Source organism: Scyliorhinus canicula, chromosome 8 (assembly GCF_902713615.1).
Source record: "Scyliorhinus canicula chromosome 8, sScyCan1.1, whole genome shotgun sequence".
NCBI classification, from domain to species: domain Eukaryota; kingdom Metazoa; phylum Chordata; class Chondrichthyes; order Carcharhiniformes; family Scyliorhinidae; genus Scyliorhinus; species Scyliorhinus canicula.
Genome location: NC_052153.1, coordinates 3125268 through 3142974, shown reverse-complemented (window position 1 = coordinate 3142974; position 17707 = coordinate 3125268). Strand labels below are relative to the sequence as shown.

Here is a 17707-nt window from a genome sequence, read left to right as displayed (position 1 = left end):
GCACCTGTTCAGGTACACAGAGGGAGAATTCAGAATGTCCAATTCACCTAACAAGCACGTCTTTCAGGACTTGTGGGAGGAAACCTGAGCACCCGGAGGAAACCCACACAGACACGGGGAGAACGTGCAGACTCCGGCCAGTGACCCAAGCCAGAAATCGAACCTGGGACCCTAGAGCTGTGAAGCAACAGAGCTAACCACTGTGCTACTATAAGGCACTGTAGCCCAGGCCATTATAAGGCTGAGGGTTTTCATCACCCAAATGTTATTTAGTCATGAGACAAGAGCATCACTGCAGCATTTATTACCCACTTGAGTAATAGCAGTTCTGCAGCACGGCTATTCCAGTAACGTACCAAAGTAATCACCTTTATTGCATATTGAGAATTGTACGGTTTCAAAACTCTCCTGCTGCACTAGAGAAATGTATTAGCTCAGCTCCGGAACTACACTTGGCATCCATCACAGCTAGCCACAAGTTTGTATGGGATTTTGGAGTGGCAGCTTGCAGAAATTTACTGGGTGATTTGTGTGAACAGAACAACAGTGGGGCTGCTCCGTAATCAGATTGATAATCCAGAGAAACAGCCTCAAATAATCCGGAGTAACAGCCTCAACAGGAAATGGCAATTTATTATAATATTTAATTCAATTGCATCATACCTCTGCATATTGGCTTTGTAACTCTTGATAGCATCAATTATATCCTTTTCACTCATTAATTAAATGAGCGATGCGTCATGTCACAGAGATTTGAACAGCGATGAAACAAAAGAACAGGCAAAATATTTCTGGCAAATATTTGAGTAAATACAAATACCAAACTGCTTTGATACATTTTAATAGCCCAGCTCCTTGCCAAAATATTGAAACAAGAACATTTAATCAAGATCTTAATCCATCAAGTATTATAGGACACTTTCAAAACATTTGTGTATTCAAGTTGTCAAAAATTAATTTTGTTTTTTTTTAAAACAGGGAGAAAATCCCCTTGTTAAACTATACAGAACTGCTATTACTCAAGACAGTGTACCTACTTATAAAGTACACAATCATATCCAAGTTTTTTTCAGGAAAAACAAGACCAGTAACTTCCAGTGAAAATAATTAACATTTGACATCAATCTATTATCACAAGCAGGAGACTGTGCATAGGGCGAAGAGTATGAAGAACATACATAGGTTGATAAAACTATATATTCTGGACCAACCACCAGAAAAAGTAATGAGACACAAAGCTTCCCATAATTACAAAAAGACCTAAAGTTTTCTGAATCAATATTTTCCTCCTTTGTACTGTACTTCACACCAAGAACATATCCAGGCCAGATTTACTCTGCAGAGGGCAGCGTGGTTTAAACGGAAGACCATAGCCATCAGCTTTTGTTTTGCAAAAGCTCCTATGATTCTACTGATGGAAGTTGATTAGCTTGATGAGGGGGTTATTCATCGTGCACAGTGCCTCACTACCCATACACAGAAATGAAATGACAAACTAGTTACATCTTTGGAAATCAGCTTTGATTTTGTTTTTGGTTTACATGCATTTTCTTCAATTGTAGCTATGTATTGCTCAATGAACAAAATAGCCTCATTAGTATTAGTTAAAGGTTAGCATTCACTACACCACACCAATTACTGGTCAGTATACAAAAAATCCAGCTCCCTCTCACAAATTAGGTAGCACGTCTCTCAAATGTGTGATATGCTTGCAATATTATCTCAAAAGGTCTTGGGTCTTAAAAAAAAAAGACACGAGCGTTATTCACCCAATTTATTTTGTAATCAGGACCTACTATCTTATCACCATTCCTCACCACAAAACAAGAATGACATATATACACAATTCAAATGTGATTAAACAGGATTGAGCAGGGCAGAGGGTCATGCCTCATCCACTGGGGTGTTGCAAGTTGAAAAGCTTTGGACCATTTTTCCGATGGACTTTCCACGTAGTCTCACCACTTCCTGCCTTTTGCATCATGCTTCACTTTCCACATCATGAGCTCCATACATGCACGCCCCTTATCCGAGCAGTCAACTGGTGTAAGAAATGAGGAAAGGCAAATCAAATTTATTCTCCATTTCCCTCACCACTGCCACCACCATCTTCCATTAGACTATCGTGTTAGAATGATACAGTGCGGGTGGCCAATCGTCCATCGTTGCTGTACTGTCTCTCTAAAAGAGCAGGTCCCATTTCCCCCCCAGCAATTCTTTTTCCCTTTTCAAGTATTTGTCCAGTTCCCTTTAGAGAATTACTATGGAACTCACTTAGACTGAGGAAGGGACATGAGAGTGGAGAATATCAGCCTTATCCTGTTAATGTTTACCTGCCCCTTTGTCAATCACTATAATATACCTTTAGAAACAGTACTTTCTCCATCAAAAATCATGATTGAATATTACTTCCTCAGCCATCTCCACCCTGGAAAACAATTCCAGCTTATTTAGCCTGTGTGTAATGGAAGTTCCTCATACTCCTTATTGGACGTTTGATGACCAAGGGATATTTTGACCAGGAAGTACAAGCACATTGAGTGTGGAGACGGAGCCAAGCCCAGCTCTGTACCCGCATGTCGAATCAGGCACCCCTCAGACAGTAGAGGGAATCTGGTCATTTTCCCTCTCATTAACTCTGCAGCCAATTGTTCCTGCACTGCTGCGGTGCATGACAAAGCAATTAAATTTGAAAGTGTTTTATCTCCACTAGTCAGAGATAAGAATGTATACCTCTGAGCTTTTCCAGGAATGGAATGTGTGGTAGCTAACTTTGCTTGATGGCGTAATTATGGGTAGAACACCTAGTTATCAAGAGATCATAAAGAGCTAACAAAGAGATCTGGACAGGTTAAGTCAGTAGATAAAAGTTTGGAAGTGGAGTATATTGTGGTAAAGTGTGAAGGTGACCACCTCGGCAGGAATTAAAGCAATATATGTTACTTAAATGGAGATAGTTTGAAGAATTGATGTCCTGATACATGCACCACAAAGGTTACTTTGCTTCAAAGTAAGTAGAATGGAAGGGAAATAGACTATAAAATAGTGTTTAGTGTTGCTGAAGCTTGTGTAGGGCCAGAGTAAAACTGCATCTGGAGTTGTGTACTTTGTTCTCCTTATTTAAGAAAAAGGAGACAATGTTATAAGGAGTTCAGAGAACATTCACTTGACTGGGTCCTGGCATGAAGAAAGATTGGGAACGTTATGGAATTCCCTACAGTTCAGGGAGACATTCGGCCCATCGAGTCTGCACCGAGCCTCTGAAAGGGCACTCTACCTAGAGTCAGGCTCCCACCCTGTCTCCGTAACCCCATCTAACCTTTTGGACACGAAGGGGCAACTTATCAAGGCCAATCCACCTAACCCGCACATTTTTGGACTGTGGGAGGAAACCGGAGCACCCGGAGGAAGCCCACGCAGACACGGGGAGAACGTGCAGACTCCGCACAGACAGTGACCCAAGGCTGGAATTGAACCTGGGTCTTTGACAATGTGAGGCAGCAGTGCTAACCACTGTGCCACCTCATGCTTTTATTGAATGGCAGGATAGGCTGAATGGCCTACTCCTGCTACTATTTATTAAGTTTGTGACCTGCTTCATTAAAGCTAAACATTCATACCAGTTGCCTGGAACTGAAGTTCAGAACTTTCCCCCCCCCCCCCCCCCAAACTTGCCGCCACTCAGAATGAAACTTACTAGTTTGATCAAGCTTTAGGTCACCTGTTCCATGTGGCTCAATGTTTAACTTTCCCTAATAAATGCTCCAGTGAAGCACATACATTAAAGATGCTATAACTGCAGCATATTTCTCTCACGTTGCAAAAATAAGCTGAGGGAGAAGAAAGAAGTGTAGGGACCAATGGAGTTTTAGTTCATAAAATACATTACTTATTGATGCATGCAGTTACATTGTTTAATACAAGGGCTCCTTAACCATCTTGTACGGTTGTATCCATTAACCTTTGATATCAGCATGGATTCATGACAGTACTAGTGGGGTATCACAAATATTTGGGATTCAGCTGTTTACAATCCACTATGTCAAGTAACATATAAAAAGACAGTAATGTATCCAGGTTTGCTGGTGAAACAAAGTTAGGTGGGAAGGGGAACTGTGAGGGCAGCAGGGTAGCATGGTGGTTAGCATCAATGCTTCACAGCTCCAAGGTCCCAGGTTCGATTCCCGGCTGGGTCACTGTCTGTGTGGAGTCTGCACGTCCTCCCCCTGTGTGCGTGGGTTTCCTCCGGGTGCTCCGGTTTCCTCCCACAGTCCAAAGATGTGCGGGTTAGGTGGATTGGCCATGCTAAATTGCCCGTAGTGTCCTAAAAAGTAAGGTTAAGGGGGGGTTGTTGGGTTACGGGTATAGGGTGGATACGTGGGTTTGAGTAGGGTAATCATGGCTCGGCACAACATCGAGGGCCGAAGGGCCTGTTCTGTGCTGTACTGTTCTATGTTCTATGTTCTATGTGAGGAGGATACAAAGAGGCTACACTGGGAAATAGACTGGTTAAATGAGCAGACAAGAATGTGACAGGAAGAATAGAGAAGCATGAAGTTATCCAATTTGGCACTTTTTTGATTTTACTGCTGAAGCTGGGACACATTGGTAGAGGGACCCAGGTGTCCTTGTGCACAAATCACAAAGTTAACAATCGGACACAACATGTGTTAAGCCTTTATTAAAGAGGGATTAAAACAAAAGGGTGAAGATGTTTTACAAATATATAGAATTTTGGTAAGACTACGTCTGGAGCACTGCACAGTTTTGGTTGTCACACTCCAAGGGAATGTGGAGTCAAGCTTACTGAACGATGGAGCATGCTCAAGGTCCAAATGGCCGCTTCCAGCTCACATTAATGCTCTTAAAATTACTTACCATTGACTGGGATGCTATGGTTGAGGTAATCTGCCATCAAACTCTTGAGTGCCCGCTTGTGGGGCAACCCTAAGGAGTGTGGGAACACCATGGATAGGTCAATGACCATGTTGTGTATCAACTGGAAAGAAAAACAATGAGAAAGGATAAAGCCTCCAGCACAAGCCTTTTATTTGAATTGCTGACATTAATTCACATCATATAAAATGGGCACGTTCATCATGTGGAAGCACCTCTAACACATTCTCCCAAATTACATGGATTACAAAATAATCTGCACCAATCATTTAACTCGGCAAAGCAGTTTCCAATATTGCAATCAACGAAACACGGTATTAAATGAAGGGGACACACGGCGCTGAGAGATCGAGAGGATTCACATCTGGAAGTGGATTCCAATATTTAGTATTTGCAAAACATCAAATGTGAAATGACAACTTTTCAACCTCTTTCTGTAAATGTTCCAACCTGCTTCTCCATTGCCGACACAAGCTCAAAACAATTCTATCACCCCAGCCAGAACTTCCTTTTCAATCGCCACACTGTTCAACAGGGCACGCTAGCCCCAATTCTTTCCTCTCCGTCAAACAAAATACTGCAGATGCTGCAAATCTGAATTAAAGCCAGAAGATGCTGGACAAGCTCAGCAGGTCTGGCAGCATCTGCAGAGCAGGAAAGAGAATTAGTGAGTCCAAAGTGACGCTCCTTGGGAAAGGAGGTCCTATTGAACCCTAAACGTCCATGCGAGCTTTACCAGCATTGCCGGTTTTTAGCCATTTTCATTCCTTTCAATCAATGCAGAGCCCACATTCAGCCTTTGTTTGTATGTGTACACAGAAAATGGTCCTTCAGCCCAACAGTGCCATGTTGGAATTATTTATCAGTGACCATATTGTACAATAGATAGTGGCTTGGTGACAATGTCACAGCACTAGCCACCCAATCAAATCCCACTCAGCCCAGAATTACAATTAATTTATAAATCTGGAATATAAAGCTAGTCTCTGTAATGTGACCATGGAACTATCTGGTTCACCAATTCAGGGAAGGAAATTTGCCATCCTTACCTAGTCTGGTCTACATGCAACTCCCAGACCCACAACAATTGTCCATGAGAATTTTTCATATTATCCAAGAATCCTTATTTAACCCATTAACTTCAGCAGTGTTGATAGTTCCTCCTTCATTTCCTTTTTTTAAAAAATCATTCCGCTGACAGGTTTCCCCATCTTTCACCGACAGCGATATCAATTTGTAGGTTCTCTTCATAGACACTTCTTGGTGGGCGTCTTTTATTTTAGTTTAAATCTTTGAGTGAGCTTCACACCAGCTGACCCCTAGTTTAGCAGCAATTGCCAAACACTCAGATACAGAATCTGGATAATAAAGAAGAAAAGTACAGCAGGGGAACAGGCCCTTCGGCCCTCCAAGCCTGCGCTGACCATGCTGCCTGTCTAAACTAAAATCTTCTACACTTCCTGGATCCGTATCCCTCTATTCCCATCCTATTCATGTATTTGTCAAGATGCCCCTTAAATGTCACTATCGTCCCTGCTTCCACCACCTCCTCCAGCAGCGAGTTCCAGGCACGCACTACCCTCTGTGTAAAAAACTTTCCTCGTACATCTCCTCTAAACATTGCCCCTCGCACCTTAAACCTATGCCCCCTAGTAATTGACCTCTCTACCTTGGGAAAAAGTCTCTGACTATCCACTCTGTCTATGCCCCTCAATTTTGTAGACCTCTATCAGGTGGTCGCCTCTCAACCTCCGTCGTTCCAGTGAGAACAAACCGAGTTTATTCAACCGCTCCTCATAGCTAATGCCCTCCATACCAGGCAACATCCTGGTAAATCTCTTCTGCACACACGCTAAAGCCTCCACATCCTTCTGGTAGTGTGGCGACCAGAATTGAACACTTATACTCCAAGTGTGGCCTAACTAAGGTTCTGTACAGATGAAACAGGACTTGCCAATTCTTATACTCAATGCCCCGGCCAATGAAGGCAAACATGCCGAATGCCTTCCCCACCTGTGTTGCCCCTTTCAGTGACCTGTGGACCTGTACCCCTAGCTTGGTGTCTTGCCCAATACATGCTATGGGAGTTCTGTTCCACAAACCAATTTCCACACGAATGCTGATGGCATTCAGCTGTACCACACCATCATTTTTCTTGATCGTCTAGTCTCAGTAATCTGTCCCAAGCTAATTCTACACCCAGTACTGATTATCAGAAATTTCATCCAAGTAAATATGAGCAAGCGTGAAGCCATTGTTTTTGCTCACATCATACACTAGTCACCAACCTCATCCCACTCCTTGGTTAACTGTCTGAACCTAACAGTTCGTAACCCTGTCGTCATATTTGGCTCCTAGCCGAGCTTCAGACTACAACACCATCACGTAAGACCACCTATTTCCATCTCCACATCAACTGACTCCGCCCCTTCCGCAGCTCTGCCAAACTCCTCATGCTTATCTTCATTACCTCGAGACTGACGATTCAGAAATTCTCCTCGTTCAATTTAGCCCTCTTAGTATTTATGGTATGGTTGTGGAGTGTACATAGGGGGCAGAGGTAGTAACAATTGCTAGCAGACTTCAATGACCATTAGGCCACTCTCCATGAATTTGGACCTATTCCAAACCACCTCATACTAAACCCTGGTCACCCATCAGCCCTGTGCTGACTCACATGGGTTCCTGAGTCAACAATGCCTCAATTCTAAAATTCTCATTCTAGTTTTGAATTAATGCCCTCGTACCCTTGCCATCTCTAACCAAGTTTAGAACTACAACCCTTATCCCGTCTCTTTCAAATCACATGCCCGATTTTGATCACCCAATGGCAACACGGTAGCACAGTGGTTAGCACAATTGCTTCACAGCTCCAGGGTCCCAGGTTTGATTCCAGCTTGGGTCACTGTCTATGCGGAGTCTGCACATCCTCCCCGTGTCTGCGTGTGTTTCCTCCCACAGTCCAAAGATGTGCAGGTTAGGTGGATTGGCAGTGATAAATTGCCCTTAGTGTCCAAAATTGCCCTTCATGTTGGGTGGGGTTACTGGGTTATGGGGATAGGGTGGAGGTGTTGACCTTGGATCGGGTGCTCTTTCCAAGAGCCGGTGCAGACTCGATGGGCCGAATGGCCTCCTTCTGCACTGTAAATTCTATGATAACCAAACCTTCAGCTGCCTGAACCTCAACTTCTCTGCATCTCTCTCCTTCTTGCATCGCTCTCCTTCTTAAAAATCCACCTCTAGACAAAGTTTTTATCATCTGTCCTAATATCTCCACACATGGTTCAGAGTCCAACTTTGCTGGATTACTCAGCTGGCTGGACAGCTGGTTTGTGATGCAGAACAAGGCCAGCAGCGTGGGTTCAATTCCCCGTACCGGCTGAGGTTATTCATGACGGCCCCGCCTTCTCAACCTTACCCCTCGCCCGAGGTGTGGTGACCCTCAGGTTAAATCACCACCAGTCAGCTCTCCCAAAGGGGGAAGCTGCCTATGGTCATCTGGGACAATGGCGACTTTATTGCAAGCAACAGCTCTTTGATTTCAATTGCCAACTTCTCACATGACAACTGTAGGTCTGCTTTCACTAAACATTAATAGTCCTTTTATTCTTCTAGTCCTGTTATTCTCCCAGGGCATTGCAAAGATGATTTCATTTTATTAATCAAGATAAGTAAGCGATCAGGCCAAGAGTTAATTGGTACTTAGCTAAAGCCTGTCCTTGAAATACAATCGTTATCTTTGAACCCTCAAGTAGGCCTTTATTCACTGCCTTGCATCAAATGTGGAGATTCTCTGGCAAACTACCTACCCCAAGGTACTTGACAATTCCTGTAACACCTTCTCGTAATCGCCATCCGAGTTCACGTTGAATCCGAGTAACTAAATCTCAATGCCCAGAGCTAGATTACTAAATGCTGACAGTCTATTGCAGATGCAGTGTGGTTTAAAATGAAGCTCGGTTTCCAAATTTGGTTGTGGCATGTAGTTTCTGATAAAGGTGCATAAAATACAGCCATAATCATGTTCACATGTTGGCAAATTTCAAACTGCCCAATAAATTATTAAGTAATTTATCGAGAGAATCAGATGATATGGTCTGGGCTAAAATTTGCTAATAGCTGCCTTGAAATTGCACTAAATATTTTTTTTTGGTGGCAACAAATCCCAAACACGCAGGTCTCCCACAACCAGTCACCAACACAAATCAAACTTGGGTCACAATTCAGGCAAAATCGCAGTGAAGAAAATCACCGTGAAAAAATATCCAGTGCCTCCACCCAATTGTATCCAACAAGGCAGTGAGGCTACAGAAACATTTTGCAAGGGCAAATTAGAAACAGCAGTGTCTAGTTGAGAGCAGCCTGGATAGGAGCTGATGTAACATATTTAAACTGTTCACTAAACTATGGCAGTGACCTGCCTAAATAACTACATAAATGTACGATCACACTTTACATCGGTTAACAATGTTGCTCGAGAAGGTATGTTCAGTGGAAGGTATTGGTGCATCATCAGATGGAGAAGGTTTGGCCCTGTGTCATCCAAGATTATCTGTTCAGGGCGCTGGAGGGGATCTCAAACCTGGAGAGCAATTATCCAAGGTTACTGTCCCTCTATCCTCACTGCTGAATACGGATTTCATCAAGTTCAGCAGCACTCACCAACTTTAAATCGGATTTATTTTTTGACAAAGCGGTTAATTTAAAAGTACAAAATGTGCTTCGCTTTCAGGATTTTAACAGGAACACTGAACACTGCCAGTTTGAGGCCACAGACCTTCATTTTTAGCCTTAAGAAACTACGTTAGCACGATTAAAGCTCTATTTTTAAATCTGTGATTACATAAGCCTTTTTGAAAAAAAAATCATTTAAAGGGTACAACCCCTTTTTAAAATGGGCAAATACAGCTTTGGTTGGGGAGACAGCAGCTTTTGTCACAAAGTGAAATAGTGGTTTGAAGCTACTTCACCACATCTGCTGTTCCTAAACTAAAGTGAATCTGCATGGACTAGTCAATTTGAAAGAGTCCATTTATCAGATGGCAAAGGAATAGCGACTACCCCAGGTGTTTGAATCCATTTCATTTGGACATTGATTTAATTGACAGAATTAACAGTTAGCTGGTTCAAGCTCAGACTTTTCAGATGACTGCACTAGGAAAAGCAATCTTAAAAAGTCAATGCAAGATAGGAAAGAATCATTTGAGAACTGCAAGATACCATGTACACGGCACAAGGAATGAAAATCTTTAAGGCAGCAAAATAATTAAAAGATGATTAGAGATCTAATGCACATCATAGTTTACTGGAATAGGTCTAGTTAAAACAGATTGTCCAGACATTACTGTGGATTAAGTGATAGCACTCCCACTTTAGAGAAGGGACTATTTTTCCCCACATAAAATGTCTAAAAGATTGGTTTAGGTATTATTCCACAAGGTCAAAATCTTAAACATCTCTGGAAACAATTGGATTACTGCAGATTGTTTGTGTCCTTATTTGAGGGGCATTGGAGGCAGTTCAAAGGCGATTCACCAAATTGATTCCAGAGATGGGGGATTTGTCATAATCATATGAGAAGATTAAACGGTTTATGCCTATACTCTCGAGTTTAGAAGAATAAGGGGAGATCAAATTGAGGTATACAAGATGACAAAAGATATGGATAAAGTAGACGCGGAGCAGATGCTTCCTCATGTGGCATTCTAGAATGAGAGGTCAGTCTCAGGATAAGAGGTAGCAAATTTAAAACAGATTTGTACTTCCCCCAAATGGTTGTTAATCTGTGGAATTCGCTACCCCAGAGTGCGGTGGATGCTGGGACATTGACTAAATTTAAGGAGGAGTTAGACAGATTTCTAATTGGTGATGGGTTGAAGTGTTATGGAGAACAGGCAGGACGGTGGAGTTTAAGGCCAGGATGAGATGGATTGATTGATTTGATTTATTGTCACACGTACCGAAGCATAGTGAAGTCTTTTCCTGCTGCCGAGATCTGTGTCAGATCAGCCACGATCGAATGGCAGAGCAGACTCGATGTGCCAAATGGCCTAATTCTGCTCCCATATCTTATGAACAGGTTGATGCACGTTCCAAATCATACTTTAATGGCTCACAAACTAAGATCCCCCCCCCCCCCACCGAAAAATATTTGAAAAGCTTTTAAAAACCCAGCAATATTGGGACAGATTTTATAAAAGTTTAATTTAAAGTGCCATTTAAGTCCTTTAATTTCTCTGCAAAATGAAAGATTCTTACCTTGAGTGCAAGGAAGTCTTTGTCCAAACTATGGCCAATCAAAATAGTGTCAGCACTGAGCATGCCCAGTAACACTGATTGGACGTCAGAGATAGTTGTTTTTGCATTTATCACGTCCTCTCGAGTCACACCAGAAAACCTACAAATTGGAAGTTCAAAACTGATCATTGACAAACTGTAAAGACTTTTGTTAACTGCAAAGAGTTTATGTTTTGTTTAAGAAAAGCAAGAGCTCTTGGTGTATTCAACGTGACGTGTCCCAGGGAATGTGGGGAACAAGGAAAGTGCAGGATAGGATGAGCTTTTCCTTGTACAAGACCACTTTTTTTTTTATACAAGAGGATTTATAATTTCATTGCACAATGCTGAGGAATCTTCCCATGTTAACATCACCAATTAGTACTCAAACTCAGTAGTGTCTTAAACATGGCTGCCCAAAAACAGAGTGTGCATCAATTTTAACTAAAAATATAAATAACTGACCTGGACAATTTGCACTGGCACAAATGTGGAACCCAACGAGTTATCATCAGCTTTGCACGCTATTCCTGCTCTGTGATCCTTGACCCCACCCAACCCCACATGACATGAACCACACAACTCAAAATCCAGCATGGCCTCAGTCCCGAGGTTGCTGATTTTGAGACATTGTACTCCTGTGTAAATGTTTTCTTAGTTTAGTCTGCAAATACATTTGTAGTCAATACAACTTTTCCTCATTCAGCTCAATTCTTCAAGAACAGTTGCGGGAGCAATGTTGACTTTATAATATTTTTTAAAATGTTAATCACCCTCTTCTGGTACGTTTGGATATTTCCCCTCCACCTATTAAAACATGAACATCAGCGTTTGCCAACGTGATGCTTACCTGGTGTTGTAATCAATCACTTCATTTTCAGGTTTAACAAACACATCATAGACCACTTTGAGATTGGCGTTGATCACACTTACACGGGAAAGCTCCCCTCCTTGTTTAGTGTAGCACTGGAGTAGGAGGGGGGAGATACAGATGGGAGATCAGAGTTCAGCCAATGTTGCGAATCATTTTGGGTCAGTTCTACCTTTGTAAGAATGCAGGCATTAACATTTTACTGGAGATAAATTGCAGGAGGCCATTTGGCCCTTTCAGCCTATTCAACAAGATCATGGCTGATCTTCTAACTCCACCTTCTATCCCCATAACCATTAATTCCACTGGTACCCAAAATCTTTTGAACTTGGCAGGTAGAAATCAGCAGACAGTGAAGAACACGTACCACTCAAGTGCCAGGACAGTCCATCATTAGCACCCTAACTGCTGCCCCGCCCTGTTGCAAACTCAGCACAGGCTCAAAATAAGAGACTTTGGTTATAATGAAATGAAATGAAAATCTCTTATTGTCACAAGAAGGCTTCAAATGAAGTTACTGTGAAAAGCCCCTAGTCGCCACATTCTGGTGCCTGTTCGGGGAGGCTGGTATGGGAATTGAACCGTGCTGCTGGCCTGCCTTGGTCTGCTTTCAAAGCCAGCGATTTAGCCCAGTGTGCTAAACAGACAAGTTCAACCAGAGTGGCCAAGAAGGAAATGGCATCAGTAGTTGGACTGTTTTAATGACTTCAGTTTTACCAATACTTAACATGAAAATTTGCAAAACTCTTTGAAGACTGGATGTTGGGCAAACAAATTGGACCGTTGCAGGCAATGAAGTGGAGCAAAACAGAGTAGAGACAAGTGAGGTGAAGGGTGGGGACAGCAGGAGACGGGATGGTGATGAGGGGCTCCAAAGATGACAGGAAGAGACAATATTGGTAGCACTGTTTAGCTATAATCAGATAGACAAGGCGGCAAACAGAGCCACGAAGGCAGAGATAGTGATCGTGTGATAGTCTGGGTCAAAATCTGCAGAGGAACCCAAGGAAGAATAATACACAGCGGTCACAGAGGGCGAATGTTACTCCGGATTTTGATCAAATGGTTTAAATGTTGTGGAGAGTGGATGTGGATGAATCTAGGATGTGACAAGGTGGGGGACTCGAGTGGAACCAGAAGATCTAGGTGAGAGATTTCATTACTGCCAGTTACCCATGATCATCAATAGTAGATTCAGTGTCGAATTGACCCAAGTACTCAGCAATTTTATAAACACAGAAAAGGTGAAAATATTATTTTTTTTGGGAGGGGCCCCACTTTACTCACCATTTCAGAGCTCACTGCATAAACACCAGGATTCCCATCAAGTGGGAGCAGTTTAAGGAAAGCCTTCACAAAACCATCAAGGTTTTCTTTTTGAATATAGACATGTAACTACACAAAGGACAATTTATAATTAATACCAAATACTCAGGGAAAAATCAATCCAGTTAACACAGATTAGACTAGATTGATTGAATGAAGCTACTCCAGCAAAAACACATCTTACAAAATGTGTTCATTCAACCTCAACAAATTAATTGATAAACTCCTAGATCTTCAATAATAATCACACAAAGGGTGAAGATATTATCCCCTTACAGCCCAGTGGTTCAAGGTGATGACTGACTGAGTGGCTGGGTGAGGATGGGGGACAATGATTTTGGTCTTCCCGATGTTTTAATTGGAGTAGGATATTTCAACTCATCGAAGAGTGGATGCCAGTCAAGCAAGCTGTCTATTAACAGAGGCAGTGGATGGACCGAGAGTTGTGTTTACGATAAAACAAGGTATTCAATGTATATTTTCCCCACTGAATCTCCACAGCTACCTATAAAATGTGTAGGTGTCCTGGGATATCGTAACCTCTTCATAGACTATTCCCAAAAGAGGAGAAAAAACAAATTGCGCTCTAAACCAACTTGCTATTCAGATTTTCTGGGATTTGTTTTTATACCTTAGCAATCTGACATCCAGCAGAGCCCAAAGATCCTCCACAGCAGCTATATCGAGCATCCCATCCACCAGACACTAGAATTAAAACAGCTTGTTATAATGGAGAAAGAAAAATCTTATTTCTTTTTGTGGAAAACTTGAAACAGAACTGGACATTGCAATGGATATTTCACTCAGCATCATTAGGGCAATCATCTCCATCAAATAATGTGTTAACATATTGGGAGCATGTTATATATCAAATCAGAAGAAATAAAGGCGGCGAGAATTAAATGGTAACTTACAAGGTTTGTAGAATGGTGGTACGATAATAATATAAAAAGGATTTGGAAGCTAATAAAGGGAGGACAGAAAAAAGCTGGCCATTACCAATCTCCCAGTATCTGCATGAATTTCCTCTGGGTGCTCCGGTTTCCTCCCACAAGTCCCGAAAGACATGCTTGTTAGGTGAATTGGACATTCTGAATTCTCCCTCCGTGTACCCGAACAGGGGCCGGAGTGTGGCGACTAGAGGATTTTCACAGTAACTTCATTGCAGTGTTAATGTAAACCAGCTTGTGACAATAATAAAGATTATATAGATGTTAGTCTCAAGATGAGTGGATGGGGTCACCCAGATTCAGAGGTGAATTAGTATGCAACTAAATGAGAAAATAGTGGAGATGCTATTTTTCTCCATTCTTAGGGAATTAGAGAAGGTAGAAATGACAGGCAGAGTGAAAAGGGAAAGAAAGTTCCAAGATAACATTATTATAGAATGTGCAAAAAAATAAACAGACCATGTAAACAACCTTCACAGCAGAAAAAGAGCAAGCTTAGAATCGTATGGTTTGAGGAGGTTACGCAGATAGGGAGAGGCTGTAGCCTTTGGGGAATTTTTAAAATGAGTGAATGTTTAAAGGGGTTTCTGGACCCAAGTCAGCTCGCACAATGTTAAATCACAACAAGCAATAAGACTACAGTGAAAAATAACTCAACTGTTAGTATCCCCTGAGCAAATTCAAACAACTGATAACAAGAAGCCAATCTACCTGAACAACAGGTTATATTGTGTTCGTACAATGATAATAGGGATAAGCTGCATACTTAAATCTGCTGCCAACGAGCAAATAATGAAGGAAATCCAGCATGGATTCATTAGGCAAAAACTAACTTGGAGTTTTTGAAGAGATAGAGAAGGTTGATAAGGCCGCCGCTGTTGAGATGTTTTCAAAAGGCATTTGACAATGTCACACAATACGCTCGAGCAAAATTCAAGCTCATGGAATAAAAGGGAAAGTAAGCATTGGAATAACAACAGGGGCGATTCTCCGAGCCCTGTGCCGGCCCGGCGACGCCGGTGCGAGATTCTCCAAGGTGTGGAGAATCGGTGCCATTTGGGCCAGCGCGGTTGGCATGGCACTGGCTGCTGGAATCGGCAGGGCCACCGATTCTCCGGCCCGGATGGGCCGAGCGGCCGCATGGATACGCCAGAGTCCCGCTGGCGCCGTTCACCCCTGGTCGCTGCCGGTGGAAACTCTGCACGAACGGTCAGGGGGGGGGGGGGGGGGGGGCTCCATGCCCAGGGGGGCCCTCTGATGGGGTCTGGCCCACGATCGGGGCCCACCATTCGGCGGGCCGGCTTCTCCCCCCACGGGCGGTCCCTGAAAACTGACGCCATGTTGAGTCAAGGCCGGCGTGCTGAAGTCCAATAAGTCCGCGCAAGCGTGGGTTGGCGTGGCGCCCATTTGCCGCCGGGATGGGAGGCTGGAGCGGTGTGAATGGCTCCAGCGCCGTGCTGGCCCCCTATGGAGGCCAGAATCGGTAGCGCCCTTGCCCGTTTCGCGCCGTCGTGAAATGAGACGGCGTTCACGACGGTGCGAACACGTGGGCTCCATTTGGGAGAATCGCCCCCAAATTGTCTGAGTAACAGGGAACAGATGGTAGTGAGGAATAGTTGTTTTTCAGATTAGATGAAGGTTTGAGGTGGAGGTTCCCAGGGGTCAGTATTAGGACCCCTGCTATTTCTTATATATACTGATGACCGAGACTGTGGTGTGAAGAACACGGTTTGAAAATTTGCAGATGATACAAAGACTGGAAACATGGTCATCGGTGAGGGGGGGCAGTCTTGAACCTCGGATAAAGACATATTGGTGGATTTAGCAGACAAGTGGCAGGTGAAGTTCAATCCATAGGTGATTGATGTACACAAGTCATTGAAGGTGGCAGAGCATGTCGAGAGCAGTTAATTAACCAAATAGTATCTTACAAGAGTAAGGAAGTCACATTGAACTTGTGCATGACACTGATGAGGCCTCATCATGGGCATAGGAATGATTGGAAGGCATCGGAGAGGGTACAGAGGAGATTCACATGACTCAGTCCCAGGATAACGAACTGTAGCTATGAGGATAGATTGGAGAGGTTGAACTGCTTTTCTTGGAGAAAAGGCGGCCATGAGGAGACTTGGAGGTATTCAAGGTCCTGAGGGGTATGGACAGGGTAAATAGTGAGAAACTGTTTCCTCTAAAGAGAGCATCAAGAACTGGAGGGCATGGACTCAAAAGTAATTGGCAAAAGGAGTAGAAGTGATGTGAGGAAAATCTATTTCACCCAGAGGGTTGTAGGAAGCTGAGAGGGAGGAGGAAGGTTCGATCGGGGTATTCAAAAGGGAATTGGACTGTTATCTGAAAAGGTTATGGGGATAAGACAGGGGAATGGGATTGATAGAATGCTCTTTCAAAGAGCCAGTGCAAAATAGGCTGAATGGCCTCCTTTGTCACTAAAGATTGTCTGATTGTAAAATATTGAATATTAATTGCTGATATAAACTCGCTATGCCATACGGTAACTGAAGACATTGAACTAAAATTGTTAAGAATTAAAGATAGCGCAAGATGCTGAAAAAGTTTGTGCATCATTAATAACTTTGGCATGTACTTGCAGCAATTGTGCAATGGTAGAAATTGTGTTAATTTGAATATTGGAAATAATGTGGTTTAGTTAATATTTAGTTGGTGTGAAACTATACCTTTGAAGTTAAATCTCACATGCGATATTGTGTAGTATTTGTGGGTATCCTCCACTAACCAAAATACTTCTGACCATGTAAACAATGTAATTTCAAAGCAAATTACATCTCATGAAATACAGTCCAGTTACGGTGTATACAAGTAAAAAAAAAGGGCAAATATTTGTCAAACACCTTTCAATGTACAAAGGTCGAATATCGGAAATTCAGACATTGGCGCATAATTTGGTGGAATGAGGCATCTCCGCCCCGTTAGACAGACTTTTTACCCTCATTATTCAACTCCATATAACTTGCTGGGAGTGAGTTGAGAACAGCCGTGAGAGCAATGGAGCTTCTGGGACCAACAAAGGAACAGAAGAATGGCAGAGGAGGAAATTAGGAGCAGAAAAACAAATAAGGTGGGGTAATAAAGATTGGATTAAGATTTATTTATTTTTTTTATATAAAGTAAACAACATTTTAAATTTAAAAAGTTAATATCCAACAACTTACTACCTGCAAGAATGAGAATTCTTAGTTTAAACTTATTCATTTTCGGAGCTAGAAATGTTGAAAGCCATCACAGAAACAAATCTCCTTATAAAAAGGTCCTTACGTTGTTAAGTACCAGTCCTAACTTTGTGGCACATTTAGTGGGAGGTCAAGGATGAGCCGGTATCGTCACCCAGCAACCAGTGACAAATCATAACTCT

General features: G+C 42.6%; 1 protein-coding gene across 1 annotated transcript in view; it reads right to left on the bottom strand.

The window, feature by feature from the left end:
- Window positions 1-615: 615 nt before the first annotated feature.
- The window catches only part of LOC119970057 (RNA exonuclease 1 homolog), a 30949-nt gene continuing 13857 nt past the window's right edge, over window positions 616-17707 (bottom strand). Inside the window, exons 8-13 of the mRNA XM_038804022.1 lie at window positions 14001-14074; window positions 13331-13438; window positions 12023-12138; window positions 11155-11293; window positions 4879-4999; window positions 616-2041 (exon numbers count right to left, since the gene is read on the bottom strand). Of these exons, the coding sequence (XP_038659950.1) occupies window positions 1959-2041; window positions 4879-4999; window positions 11155-11293; window positions 12023-12138; window positions 13331-13438; window positions 14001-14074 (641 nt within the window). The 3' untranslated portion in view covers window positions 616-1958. The remainder of the gene's footprint in view (window positions 2042-4878; window positions 5000-11154; window positions 11294-12022; window positions 12139-13330; window positions 13439-14000; window positions 14075-17707) is intronic.